Source organism: Diuraphis noxia, unplaced genomic scaffold, assembly GCF_037042655.1.
Source record: "Diuraphis noxia isolate RWA-SAM2 unplaced genomic scaffold, SU_Dnox_SAM2 contig0003, whole genome shotgun sequence".
NCBI classification, from domain to species: domain Eukaryota; kingdom Metazoa; phylum Arthropoda; class Insecta; order Hemiptera; family Aphididae; genus Diuraphis; species Diuraphis noxia.
This window is the reverse complement of record NW_028301713.1, coordinates 69444544-69459584: the sequence shown is the minus strand read 5'-3', so window position 1 is coordinate 69459584 and position 15041 is coordinate 69444544. Positions and strand designations below refer to the sequence as shown.

Here is a 15041-nt window from a genome sequence, read left to right as displayed (position 1 = left end):
GTTAAACGTTTTATAAATTTTTAACAACCAAAGGATTTGTACATTTTCAATTAAATAAATGTTGTCAAAATGTGAACTTTAATTGGTTATAAAAATAAACTCGACTAACTAGGTATAATTTTAATATTTTCCAACTGCTATTATATAAATTTATGGGGAACCTTGTATTAAATTTTTTAAGTTTTATGACCCAATGAATACAATTTTATCGACATTTATGCTAAAAAATACTAAAAAAAACGGAAAATTTCAATAGTCTATAAATAACTTAAACATAGTTGACATATTTTTAAAATATTGTATAAAGTATAGGGAATTAATAAAATAAACATATGGTTTAAATTTAAAGTTCCTACAGTTATTCGTGTTTGAATAACAACAAAATAAGAATATTGGAACACGAGAAATTGAGTGAATATCCAATGATGGAATTCGAATACTCATAAAAATATAATTAAACATCCCGGTAGACATTTTTTAATCTATTTAATATCAAAAATTGATTTTACGTAAAAAATTCCTGTTTTTCTTTAATTTTTTTTTTTTTTTTGGGGTGGAGGGTTTTCAGGTGCTTTTGAAAACTTCTGGGAATTTCAAAGACTGACCTCCTCAATACACCAAATAGATTCAATTTCCAACCGGAAAAGCTACTGCAGTTAAAAATCGATGCATTATTTCGACAACTCATCGTGTACATAGACAATCTAAAAAAAATAATATAAATTCTATACATTCATCACACACCACTTAAAATAAAAATTCAATATGACATTTGTTGTATTAATAATATTTAGGAATGTTTCCATTTGTTTAATACACTGTCCAACTAGATTACACTACAATTATTTTTGATTTTTTTTTACACATTACCCACGGAAATAACAATCCATCATAGCAAATTTCATTATTATTAACGCAAGGCGAAAGTACACAACACGTTCACCTTGTCAACCCACTCCACTCATCGCTATGGACTACACAATATAATGGATAACAATTATATTGTATACTTTAAAACCTACACCAAATACAAAACAAAATAATGAGTGAAATACAGTCGAAACTGCGCACTAGAACATACACATTCAAACGTGAATGTTGTAAAACACGGACTTTTAAAAAACTATAAAATAACAATATTTCTTGATTCACGTGGCTAAACCGTGGCTAAAGCTTACGACATGTTCGACGTGATTTCGAGTTTTATCATCGGACTGATAAGCTACGTGTACATATTGTACGCGGCGGTCTTTGTGTCGATCGCCTACTACTTTTCGACGTCCACACACGATAAATGGCGCAAACTCAACGTGCCCTACATCAAACCCTTACCGCTGTTTGGCAATTCGATGAAAATGGTCTTGTCCAAGGAGCACCCGTTAGACTTTTTCTCGGGCGTTTACAACCGATTTCCAGACGAACAGATTTGTGGATTTTATCAGATGAACACACCGTTCCTGATGATCCGCGATCCGGAACTGATCAACACAATAATGGTTAAAGACTTCTCGTACTTTACCGACCACGGTTTTGATACTGACCCGTCCGTCAACATCTTGGCCAACAGTCTGTTCATGTTGAATGGCGATCGATGGAGAACAATGCGACAGAAGCTCAGTCCCGGGTTCACATCGGGAAAATTGAAAGACACACATGACCAAATCAAGGAGTGCATCGACCAGCTGATAAATGTCATCGACGACAACTTAAAGATCAGCGATCACTTTGAAATAGGAGACATGGTAAGAAATTTCTCGACGGATGTCATTGGTATGTCGGCTTTTGGTCTAAAATTGGACACGATCAAAAACGGAAATGAAGACTTCCGCAAGTTTGGCAAGAAAATATTCCAGGCAGACTTCAAACAGCTCTTTGTCCAGGCTATGTTGTTACTCTGTCCAAAGCTGGTGTTTACTCTTAAGCTGCAACAGTTTCCTGAGGACGCCGCTGATTTTTATGGATCTATGTTCAGAGACGTTCTGGAGTATAGGGACCGGAACAACGTCGTCAGGAATGACGTCACACAAACTCTGATACAAGCTAGAAAAGATTTGGTGACGAATAACGACGGCGATGACTCGAATTCTGAAAGTATATTTACAATATTATACATAGCATATTAATCTTGTCACGAACAACATCTTAAAACTCTATTCATATTATTTTTATTGTGAAATAATAAATACTTTCATTGATAAACATATTACTATGATTATGTTTATAAATTGGATTTTGTTTCACAGACAAATGGACCGAAATGGATATAATCGGAAACGCAATACTTATGTTTGTAGCTGGTGCCGAAACGGTTTCTATCACGATATGCTATTGTTTATACCAGTTGGCATTGAACAAAGGCGTCCAAGATAAACTGCGGCAAGAGATCGTCACAACAAAAGAGAAAAACGGTGGACAGCTAAACAAAGACTTTTTGACAAATCTCCATTACATGAATATGGTTTTGGAGGGTAATAAATAATAATCTATATTGCAGTAGGTATGATATCGATTAGTTCAAATTGTTTTCATTTCATCAATAGCAACAAATCAGTAGGTACATGAGGCACCATATTAATATAATTATATTATTCTTTACACGATTATTTAAATACAATCTACAAATAAATAATAATATTATAACACTTATACTATAAAAATAGACAAAAACTTAGATAAGTTTATTTTGACAAACCTTTCGACGATTTTTATTTAAACTTCTAAACTCCAAATTAATAACATTATTATTTGGGTAATTAATATGTATTTTGTCATTTATCAATAAATGTTTTTCTACGCCGTTTCTATTCTGTTTGAGTATGTATATTGCATATATACATCTACATATTTCTGATAAAATATATTTTATATATTTCCATAGTCTACATAGCAATTGAAATATTATTTTTTAGCATCAAAAACTTTGTACCTATAAACTACATATTTATTTGAAGATTTAAAAAATATAAAATTTAATATAAAAAACTAATTTAATTTATCATACATTTGCTAGACATTAACATGTAGTCCATATGCTACATACAAAATATTATCTAAGAAATAGTACCTAGTGAATACCTCGACCGACCCCAAGTTAATACTAATAAACAACTATATATTTTTCAGAAATCTCACGCATGTATTCCATCACCATGATCCTATTCAGAAGTGCGACGAAAAATTACAAAGTACCCGGTCAGTCATTAGTCATTGAAAAGGGACAAAAAATTATTATTCCGTCGTATTCCATACACAATGACCCTAAATATTACCCCGATCCCAACACTTTTGATCCTGAAAGATTTTCAACGGAAGAAAAAGCCAAACGGCTTAATGGTACTTACATTCCGTTTGGCGACGGACCGAGATTGTGCATAGGTACACCTTACTATATAAATTTAATGTGCTCCGTTACGATTTTTAACCTTATTGCCCTTATAAATTTCATTTTAATTACTATTTTCAAATAGGTAAACGATTAGCAGAGTTAGAAATGAAATTGGTTCTATCAAAATTATTGTTGAAATACGAAGTCTTACCGTGTGAAAAAACAGAAATACCTCTCAACATACGAGGTCCAGGAAATATCGTCAATCCAAAAAACGGTATTTGGTTGACCTTTAAACCAATCATCGCAAATTAGTGTTTGATATCAAACAATATATAATTTATAGTAATGTCTGTATTGTTTTTAATATTATAATATTTATTTCAATTACAAAATTCAATTCTCTAAATGATATAATTATATAAATATTATGCCAGTCACTGTCGCTCAGATGTCGCAGTTAGACAATGGTCCTAATAATTCTATTGTAGACTTTAAATAAATAAATATATGGTTATTAATATGATTTAATAAGGTGGACAATTGGTTGCCGCTGTGCTGAACAGTGTATCTACAGTCATTGAGCATGTCGACATGTCGTTGCACATTCATATCATTGAATTGGTACGAAAATCAATTCTATACAGAGACATTGTTTCATAGTATATTAGCATGTATTAACATATTCGCATAAATAATTTATCATCAATTTTAATAAAAAAAATTTAATTGAATATATTACATGGCCATAAATAACGTAACTTCCAGTTAAACTTTTTTTTAATGGAGATAGAAAAACTAATAACGCCTACGCGTTAAGCGTTAAGGTAAAAACTTTTATGAATTTCTAACTGAAAAATAATTTCCAAAATTAAAAAATTTCTTATATACCTTTTATTAAATAGCTCAATAAGAGTAAAAATAGTGTGAATATTTGACCATGTAAAGAAAATGGTTTTTAACATTAGATGAAAAATTCGAATGTTTACGGATATTCGTTTTTGAATAAATTACAAAAAAATATCAAAAATCAATAGATCGTCGATTTACCGTTGAAAATCCAATATCGTAAACATGTTTAATTAACGCTTATAAAAAATTAATTTTACTTTCCGGAAAACTTTTTCTTATCCTTTTTTGTTTCAGGTAGTTATATTTGTGAGGAAACTTCTATTAATATTTTTAATGTTAGCTATGAAAAGAAAAATTGTCATTAGCTTCTAACTGAATATTATATTATAATATCTTTAACGTATTATATAGGTATTTGATTTGATCATGGTGTGGGTGATTGATTCCCCCCCCCCCCCCCCACTGGCCTGTATCATTTAAATATGTGAAGCCCCTCAGACAAAAACTAAAATAATTGTACTTAATATGTGTGTCTGGACTCTGGAGACGCAACTCAACATACGGGCACCGCACCAAGATATCTTAGTCTGTGATACGGATCTCTTATCGCGCCAATCGCACTGTACTATCACAGAATATTCTGTTGTACTATAATCAATTAGTTATTTATCATGGTGATAATATTCTGTGATAATATCTGAAGATAATAATATGATGGCCACTGTTTTGGCACTCAGTCGGTAATTAATTACATTTGAACCTAATACCTAACTATTGAGTAATGCTCATAAAATTATTATTGTAATTGTCATTCGGAGGTCTGCTCGACTACTGTCTGTAGTTTCCCACAAAGAGACCTATTCACATTCGAAAATGGGCTCGGAACAGAGTTCGCAATCCAACACATCCGAATCTAGCTCGAAAAATCCGAAACTGAAGAGGGGCAAATCGGTACCAGAGAGTTCTTGGCCGCGGAATTCACAGGATGGTCAACATAGCAGAGCGGCCAGTGCGAACACATCGCCCGGCCACAGCGTATGCAGCGATGTTGATTTGCCGTACATATCTTACATGGTCAACCGGCCAATCGGAGGTGCCATTAGCTAGCCTTAGTAAACTACGTATTTTGATGAACAACACTAAACCCATTTCTAGATTCACCTAAGAAACCCAGCATTATGAGCCGTGGCAGATCGATGCAGGTAGAATCGCAGCGATCTGTGAAGAAGACCCCGAAGTCCACGCCTAAACACAACATTGTGGTGGTCAGGGCGGCTGTACAAGAAAACCCAGACATGGATGAGGATCTGTATCGATTAAAGGTGCATTTTTTTCTCACTTTAAACATGTCAAGTGTATGTTGTTATTAAACACATCTACTTAGCTTTTTCTGCTGACTAAAATCATTATATAAAATACATCTAAATGGATACAATAGTGTATGTTAATTTTACAAATTTGGTTTACACTTTATACTATTAAATGAATGTCTAAAATAGCAAAGATGGGGATTATAAAGTCAAGTTAAAAATTTAATTTTTTTTTAACTTTTTAATTTAATAAGTTAATAATTTTTGTTTTTAACTTATTCACTTCTTCAGTTAAATGTTTTATTGCCTATTGTAATAATTCATTATCATTATTGTGCGCTTAAGTTAATTTTCTATTTGTATCATGTGAACCTAACAAAATCTTTTTATCTGATCTTTGAATCTTTTTCCATTATTTATTATATAAATGATAAGCTAATATTTCTACAGTGTTAAATGCCTTGGTAAATGTTTTTATAAATTCAATAGGTAATAGAGCAGTTAATGACTTAAGATATTGAAGCTTGGAAAAAATTGTATTTTCATCTTAACTTTAAACTTCTAGAGTTTTTTTAATTCTTTATTAATTTTTAACTTTTAACTGAGCTGAATTTAATTGAATTAACTTAACTTGTCACGATTAATTATTTTCATTAACTTGTCCAACTTTGTAAAATAGACAACTGGTAGTTAGTATGTTCTTCATTGTTAATTAATGCTATTTCAGAATAAAATAGTTAATTAATGAGCAGACATGTAATTAATTTACACTGTAAGATTCATACATGTGAACATAAACTTAATATAATTTACTCAAAATACATAAATATTATTTTTTAATTAAGAAAGTAAATTTTATTTACTTATAATTTTTAGTCATTCTTTTTCAAAATAATATGCTTAAATAAAAACTAAACCAACATTTACAACATATTAAAGAACAATTGAAGGATTCTTAAACATTATACTATTTAAACAAAAATTACAGATATTTTAGTGCTTATTGTATAATTTATGTGTTATTTTTAACTTTTAATTGTATCCAATAACAAATGACTAGGGTCTCTTTAGATACTTATAAATCACTACTTTTATCTCTATATTTACTGAGTATATAAAAAAAATTATGAATTTTATAATTTTAGCAAGTACCATCATTTTTGCCAATAATACGGGGCACTGTATCTTTGCCAGCAGCCAGAGATCGAGAAGCATTAGAGAGAATCGATTCCAATGCATTTTACAGACTATGTCAACTTTATAAAGCTTATATGAACCGCTGTGCCAAAGCAGTGACTGCAGATCAAACTTTGATCAACAAACAAATTTTGGAGGTACAAATATATCTTAAGCTTTAGAATATAAAAAATAATCACTATTATTAATAAATTATAATTAGAAACATTTTTAATTCTTAATTAATAACAGAATTTGATTTTTACAGCTCGACAATGAAACTGCACAAATATTAAATTTATATATAGCGTCGTACAAACAATACGCCAAAATCAATGAGCAATTCAAATGCATCGATGACATGAATAAACAACTAAATTCTTGTCATTTATTGTTAAACAAGACACTAGACTCTGTACAGATGTTGAATAACAAACTACCTCCGGACGATCGGTTGGAACCATTTGTATGGACAACGGGTTAAACAATGACTGATCACATCATTATTTTCACCTTTACTAGTCAAACATATTTTATTTACATTTACATTTTTATTCTATTGTTATTTACATAATAATTGTTTTAGCGTTTTAAAATCTTTGATCTGTGTGAATTTTTATTTGTTTAAGTATCCATGGTAAATGGAATGATAGTTTTGTATACACATCCGGATATCCTGGTCGTGCACATCCAGAGCCAAATGATGTGAGACCGGCTAGGAACCATCGACCATTTGGACCAGAACATTGCAACGGCCCTCCAGAATCTCCCTGTAATAATATGTTTAATGGCCACAAAGTTTTAATTAGTTCTATAAACAATACAACTGATATGTTTGTTCAACATACCACACATGGTCCACCACCTTTTCCATCCATTCTGCCAGCACACAAATGTCCATCAGTTATAGGCACGGCTGGTCCATATTTGTCTCTACAAACAGATGTATTGTGTACAGGCACTTTGATTTGCCTCAGTTTACCCGACAACGGTCCATTTGGTTTGACTTTACCCCATCCAGTTGTGACACACACTTTTGGAATTGGCGTGTTATTTGTAGATGGAGGTAAACACAAGCATCGCACATTTGTGTTAGTGATATTTGTGGGTCTAGACAGTTTCATTAATGCTGCGAAATTCAATTGTTAGTACCGGTCAAATTAAACTGTAGTTTTGAACATTTTTTCATAATTAACCTATATCATTTTGATAATTATTAAACTTATCATGAATGACCACTTCATCAATGGGTATACGCTCCTCCGTGTGCTCTTCTACATCTCTATTCCAGTCGCCGAGTACAGCTGTCCAAAGAGCTGCCAACGGCAAGCTGAACTTTTCACTTGCAATTAAAATTTTTTAAATTAATACTTTACACACATTTGTCAATATCATTTATAAATAATGACTTACTTTCTGATGCAATGAGCGGCTGTCAACACCCAAGTAGGTTTGATCAGTACTCCTGCACACCAATGGCCAACAAAACCAAATGCTGGATGAAGTAATTGTAAAGATACCTTTAAAAAAATAATGAAAATGTGTTTAATAAAGCTGTTATGATCTAAACCACTCATTCAGAGTTTAGACAAATATTTTAACTACACTATTCATTTATTTATCTTAATTAACTCCACTATTGAAATACACATAAAATTATATGTTATGCATTTGTTATAATTTTATTAATTTTATTGAAATTAATATTAAAAATTTAAATGACGCTTAAAAAGTTATTTGAAATTTAATAATAAATTAAATGTGTTAATGAATATTTTTGTTTTTATGGTAATTTGAAATTTTATTTAAATTGAATTATTGATTGTATATTATATAATTAAGTAACACATTAAGTTTGCTTGTATTTGAACATCAAAAGCAAGAATAATATCAATCATTGTAAAGCAACATTCACAGCTATCTTGTGTGAGGGTGTGGTAACTATGATTATGACTAGTAACTATATTCATTCAAAAGCTATACTCAATTTTTGGTATACTCAGTTCTAACTTGGTTATTTCATGATCTACCAAAAATTAATGTCCAATCACAGTAAAATTTGTTCGACACCACACAACATAGCTGTGAATGTGCCTAAGTATTTTAGAAATCTACTATTTCAATGTGTTCACCATTGAGATGCTGTATTTTAATGTTAATTTTGTGTTAAATATTTATGTGATATCAATTGTTAATTATGCATTATAATTTATGATACTTAATAAGAGTAGATACCCTATGTCTAATACCTACTATTTAATAAGAAAAATGACAATGTTTAGTCAAGTATGATTTTATTTCTGTTTGTAAAAGTAGACAGACATTAAATTAGAAATAAATAATCTTATCTCCCAAGTAAAAATATTGAAATTGTTACATTTTAATGAATGTATTTTTTAAAAATAAAAGTTTAAGTTATAAGAAGTTTTTTAAAATGTCTAATCACTTCATTAAGACTTCATTGTGAAGTAAGTTTTTTTGGTACCTATCATATCATAGTCATAACTGAGTTAGTTAATAGGTAGTCGCTACCTACCAAATTGCTTGTTACCTATCGTTCTGCCACCAAACTTTATAAAATACCACAATTATATTGGTGGAAATGGGTATCAAAATTTTAGTAACTGTCATTTTAAATTTTGGCGGAATCGGTTAGATCAGATTAGTGTTTCCCAACTTCTTTAAATCACGGACTTTTACAAAAACTTAAACATTTTCCGTAGGTAACCATTTTTTTTCAACAATAATAATTATTTGATCATTCTACCTATCTAATAAATATTACAGTTATTTTCAAAAACGCAGAGAAGAACAAAAAAGCCAGAACTCATCTATTTTAAGTGACACAAACTTGATTTTCAAATCGTAAAAATATTTAATTTCAAGTGGACTTTCGTATTCAATGGACGGTAGTATTTTTGGGCTTTTGAGTTCTCAATTTCATAATACACGAATGCATTCAGGTCGGGATAACACAAACAACTATTATCTTGTACACGTCTGACCCGAAAATCCAACATAATCAACAATATCAATTTAGATTTTTCCGAATTTCTAGCAGAACCCCATGGCGTTGGCCCACAGGACCATTGGGAAACACTGGTTAGATAAATGCCTGTACACTTCAACGGATTACGAATGGTCTGGTGACTAGATGACAGGATGATAAATTGTATAGGTACCGCTTGGTGGTGGTGCAATAACAAATAATAAGTAGGTAGATATAGTGGCGCACACAGGTTTTCCACGAACCAGTGCAGTTATAACTATAGGACCCCCAAATTTATTTGTTTGCATATTTGGCACTGCCAACTCTTTACGCTTTATTCAACGATCTAAATATTTAATATTCAGATTGACCAGATGTTATGCATTTATAGTGTCTGATCAAGAGACCAGAGTGGGGCCCCCGAATGTATGTAGGCCCCGGGACCTACGAGAAACCAGTGCAATTGCACCACTTGGTACCCTACGTGGGCGTCACTGAGTAGATATAATAGGAAGTTAATGATTTTTTTTTCAGGATAAATAATATAATTGTGAAAAGAAACGTGCTCCTTGAAAGTTTTAAATTCTATGGTAATACATTTGATAAAGATAACTGTATACCAGGGGACCCCTGGCAGGGGTAGTCAACTTGCGGCTAGCGTCTAATTTTTTTTTTTTAAAAACCAATATTTACTTTTTAACTATAAAATACGATAAAATTATAAAATTTATTCGTAAACATTTTGGCTCTCGATTTCATTTTATTTATCCATGTGACTCATCGTGGACGTATTCATGTTGGCCACCCCTAGTGTTCTATACTATATATCTACTAATTTGGCATAGGTATATACTCACTTGCCATGGCCAAGCGCCTTTCTGGGTCTCCTTGCCGTTGACCAACCGGGACTTGGAACCACCTCCACCGCCCGACCTAGGCTGCCGATAATTGATTGCACCGCTATTCAAACCGCACTCTTAATGGTCCAAACAAAAACAATTGATATCAAATTGATAGGAATAATATAGTTTACCTGAAGGTGCCTACCACATATGTAGGTATATAACATTAAATTTTATATAACTTTATTTTTTTTTGTTTAGAAAATACGCCTAATGCGTAGCCCAAAATATGCAACTCGAAAATTGCAATAGATTTCAAAGAATAAATAAACACTAATAAATGCGACTACAAACAGTACAAACTATCAGGTTGGTACCTAAATGGCTAAATGACACGTCTCAAGTCATATAAGTGTCACCTGTAAAATTATGTGTTTGTGTGCAACCTGCAGCTGTGGTTTTTAAACTATTATCGATATAGATTATATAGCCCACCAATATTATTTAGTATATTTACTCATTACACATGATGTACCTATTGAAAAAATCATGATAATCTCGTTATTCTAAAACAATCATCAATGGTGTTAACTGAGGTCATGAACTCAGTAACCCCGGGATAACTATTGGAAGTCACTTTAATCAAACTCAAAGTTAAGTCGCCCAGTGCAAATCCCCCACGAGTAATTATTGTTACCATAAAAAATGTAGCTCACACACGAATAAAATTCTGGTTGCACCTATACCAATCGGAGTTAACGGTTTTCACGAAGTGAATAAAGAAAAACTTCGAAACGAGTTGAAGTAGGTCTGGTAATTACTAAAATAAATAATAATATAATAATGTATACCTACCATCGGTTATCACACATTGTATAAAAAGAATTTCCGTGATCAATTTTACCCAATAAATTATTATGATTATTATTTACTGTCATTAAAATGTAAAATATATATCTGCAGTATAATTCAACGGGTGGGTCCCTATATTTTGTATACCTAGTGTAGTGTGTGAGTATTTGTCTAGTCGAGGATCGCGTGTACAGGAGGACGGTAAAAGAAAAAAAAAACGCAAAACACGATCGGTGAAAGTATAAAACTATAAACTGCACGTAGCTACCAGCTATACATATAGGTATACTATGTGTTTATACATAATATTATAATATAACGATGACAATAGACGTCGCAGCGAACACGCGATTTTGGATTTTTACCTTCGGCGGGCCTAACAGTGTATCTACAGATATTTATCGTAACGTGTGTGCAAAATCCGCGGGCATAATGACAACTGTAAGTATAACCATACATATAGGTAGGCACCTACAAACATGCAGTGTGTGTGTGTATGCGTGCGTGCGCGGGTAACTAGTTCACACGATTCGTTTTGTGTGAGTCGCGCGACGTCGTCAAGTTGCACACGAACTTCGTGCAGATCGTCCTGTACCGTAGTCCGTTTTGATCCTAATATAATTATATACTACTATTGAGTATGTGATGCAGACCGTTGTTGCCATCGTCAATAATTATCAAAGAATCAGTTGAGAGTTTTGAAATCTAATAGACAAATATTATAGTTCCTACACCTTTAGATATACGCGTCATATATCTTCACTCATAAATTACGGGCAACGATTTTGTTTAAATTACATTGAAGAAAACAAATGTAATATATCTAATTAAAATCGATTTTTGAATAGAATCGAAAAAAGCACCAAATAATTTAAATTTTAAATTTAATATAATAGTAAGTAATTATGTATTAGTGTATGGTAGTGCGATATATATAAATGTTCTGATTATCACGTTTGCTATATATTCACTGTGTTCTGTCGCTTTGTACTATTTGTGAACGTTACCTTTTTTAGATTCTGAACGAAGTGATGAATGTATTGATTTTACAATGATGTGTGTGTGTGTTTTTTTTTTTGTGTCTGTGTACAGCATAACTAGTCGAAATAATGCTTCAATTTCAAACTTTGGGGGTGGTTTCCGATGTAAAAGTGAATATCCTTGGTGCATTATAGAGGTCAAAAGTTTTCCAAACATTTTCCAATAGTTTTCAAAAAAATCGAGAAAAACAACAAAAAAATGACAGAAAAACGGGAATTTTTACGCAAAACCAGTTTTCGACCAAATCGATTTTTTTATATGGTTGTAATTCAAAAACTAATCACGCTGTAAATACTTGAAATTTTCACCAAATGTTTATATTAGTGTTATCTATATACAGTTTAATTTTCAAAATTTTTTACTTTTTTTGAGTTATTTATATATCACTGAAATTTTCGATTTTTATGACAATTTTTTTTTAAGTGTCAGTGAAAAAATTTTGGATGACAAAAAAACTTGAAAATTTAATACAAGGTTCCTTATGAGTTGTTCTTATTGTAGCTAAAAATAAATTAAAAATCATTAGTCATAATTTTTTTTTTATAAGCGTTTATAGTTCAAATTTTTTGAAATCTGTCGACAATGCGAAAATTTGCAAGTAATTTTAAAGTTGAAAAATCATAAAAAATTTTGTGTTTATAACTTAGGATTAAAAATACAACACTAAGTTTTCCATAAGTTTTTCTTCAAGTAGCTATAGAGAAAATTTGAAGCGTTATTATAGGAAAAATGTTTTGAGCGTTTGAGTTTTAAATTTTTATGAAATCGCGTAATGATAACGATTTATCCTCAAACCAGGTATATGTATATCTATGATAATATTATGAATTATGATAACTATACATGCAATGTTTTTGGAAAAATTGATTAACCATGCCTTATGCAAAATGCGTCCTAATTGAAAAATAAAATATTTGTTTCAAAATAGAATATATGACAATATTTAAATATAATATATCCTAGACTGACAAATCATCTCCGTTCAGAATCGTTTTTCGTATACAATGATACCTATCATTGCATTCAAATCTAACCTACCCTAGTCAGAGGTCCACCCCACCACCTAATGTACAGCAGAGCGACATCCACTTATCCGCTTTTTTATGTTATAATGGTTACTATATGTATATTTGGAAAAATTTTAAATAGTTAAATCTATGCAGTGACTTATTTAAGATTGGGAGGTTTATAAGGGGGTGAATAAATCCATCTAGAAATTTTTTGGTTAACAAGAAAATATTAATTGCTCATAAGTGATAAGTGGGTTTTATACTACTAAAATTGAAAAACATACACGCGTCCATAATAATAATTTGACAGTAAAATGTTTTGCTTGAAGTTTTATAAAGGAAATTATGAAATATGGGATTTCAACATTTTATTGTAGTTACTTGTATACAAACAGAATCTAGATATTAATAATTAATTAATTTTTAATAATCTTAATCATACTGTAGTCTGTAATACGTTAACGTGTAAAAGGAAATAGTGGTGGGTATGAGTGTGATGGTTTAGTGATAATAAAGTTAAAATATAAAAACTTATATATTGGTATTTACCTACTATTTATTATTAAAATATATCATAATTATCTGTTATTCCAATATAAATGTGTATTTTAGCTTTTATGTTTCAATTTTTCTTCTCTAAAACTTTTATTTAAAAAGTTCAATTTTTAAAAATAGACCTGATATTATTATAAGAGTTCTAATACTTAAATTCTAAATTAAAATTGTACTTTAAATATTCCTAAAATAAAAGTGAGCAAAAAATAATGAGAACTAATATCTTTATATTTAAAAAAGTAACTGCTGAAGTGTAATATTAAAATGTTTAATTTCCTAATAAAAATATTAGGAATCATGTAGCTATGTAGGTTGTATTATACTTGTATGTATATTGACTTTATAATGAACGACTGTGGTCTGCTGAAACTGTAAGTGGATACCCAGTTATGCTATTTTAATATTAATGACAGAAATTATATTTTTATCACAGAGCCATCGTACAAATGTCTGTTTTTAAAAAATAATACATATTCATATATTCAAAAATATTACTTATAAAGTTTAATTATAATATATCCATATTATAATGTATTGACCTCACGCTTTAATATTTTATGATACACAAGTAAGTATTATGTAACTCCTGCAGAGCTTTCGTGGTCTGAGTCCGTACTTCGCGACAAAATATACATAAACCTAAGTACGACAAATATAAACTTCCCAAATACAATACGGACACACTTACCATCGGCGGTTGAAGGGTTGGGCGCGAACGCGGCAACGGCTAGCGACAGACACAACACTGCGTGTAACATGATCCACGTGCGCGCACACACTGACGGGCTGGGAAAAAAAAATCTCGTCGAATGGCTACCTATATGGACACTATCATATTATTATGGTGGTAGAGGAGGAAAAAATAAATACATGGGTACGTATTACTCGTATTATAAGAAGGTAAGAATGAAAAAACGCTCTCTCTTTCAGTCAAAAATCATCTCCTTTCGCCTTCGTCTGCAGCGGTGGCTGTACATATCACAATATTACTATAATATATACACATCACATACATAATTTATATTTATACATTGTACAAGGTGTTTCGCCAAGCATGATCACCCCTATTTTTACCTTTAATGATTTTGG

The 15041-nt window shown here is 31.1% G+C and overlaps 3 protein-coding genes across 3 annotated transcripts; 2 read left to right on the top strand and 1 right to left on the bottom strand.

Annotated features, from left to right (window-relative positions):
- The first annotated feature begins 1050 nt into the window (after positions 1 to 1050).
- Positions 1051 to 3734, top strand: LOC149057709 (putative cytochrome P450 6a14). Its single transcript, XM_089221998.1, has 4 exons — positions 1051 to 2091; positions 2244 to 2468; positions 3124 to 3375; positions 3468 to 3734. The coding sequence occupies exons 1-4, from the start codon at positions 1182 to 1184 to the stop codon at positions 3638 to 3640; spliced, it is 1560 nt and encodes a 519-aa protein (XP_089078124.1). The 5' UTR covers positions 1051 to 1181; the 3' UTR covers positions 3641 to 3734.
- Positions 3735 to 4721: 987 nt separating this feature from the next.
- BORCS5 (BLOC-1 related complex subunit 5) lies at positions 4722 to 9087 on the top strand. Its single transcript, XM_089222002.1, has 4 exons — positions 4722 to 5270; positions 5333 to 5499; positions 6633 to 6821; positions 6932 to 9087. Exons 1-4 carry the CDS (start codon positions 5051 to 5053, stop codon positions 7145 to 7147), a joined length of 792 nt encoding a protein of 263 aa, XP_089078128.1. The 5' UTR covers positions 4722 to 5050; the 3' UTR covers positions 7148 to 9087.
- LOC107162585 (chymotrypsinogen B-like) lies at positions 7195 to 14790 on the bottom strand. The gene is made up of 6 exons (XM_015509549.2): positions 14641 to 14790; positions 10510 to 10628; positions 8077 to 8183; positions 7860 to 8005; positions 7512 to 7792; positions 7195 to 7433 (listed from the first exon to the last, which is right to left on the bottom strand). The coding sequence occupies exons 1-6, from the start codon at positions 14708 to 14710 to the stop codon at positions 7254 to 7256; spliced, it is 903 nt and encodes a 300-aa protein (XP_015365035.2). The 5' UTR covers positions 14711 to 14790; the 3' UTR covers positions 7195 to 7253.
- Between the last annotated feature and the right edge of the window lie 251 nt (positions 14791 to 15041).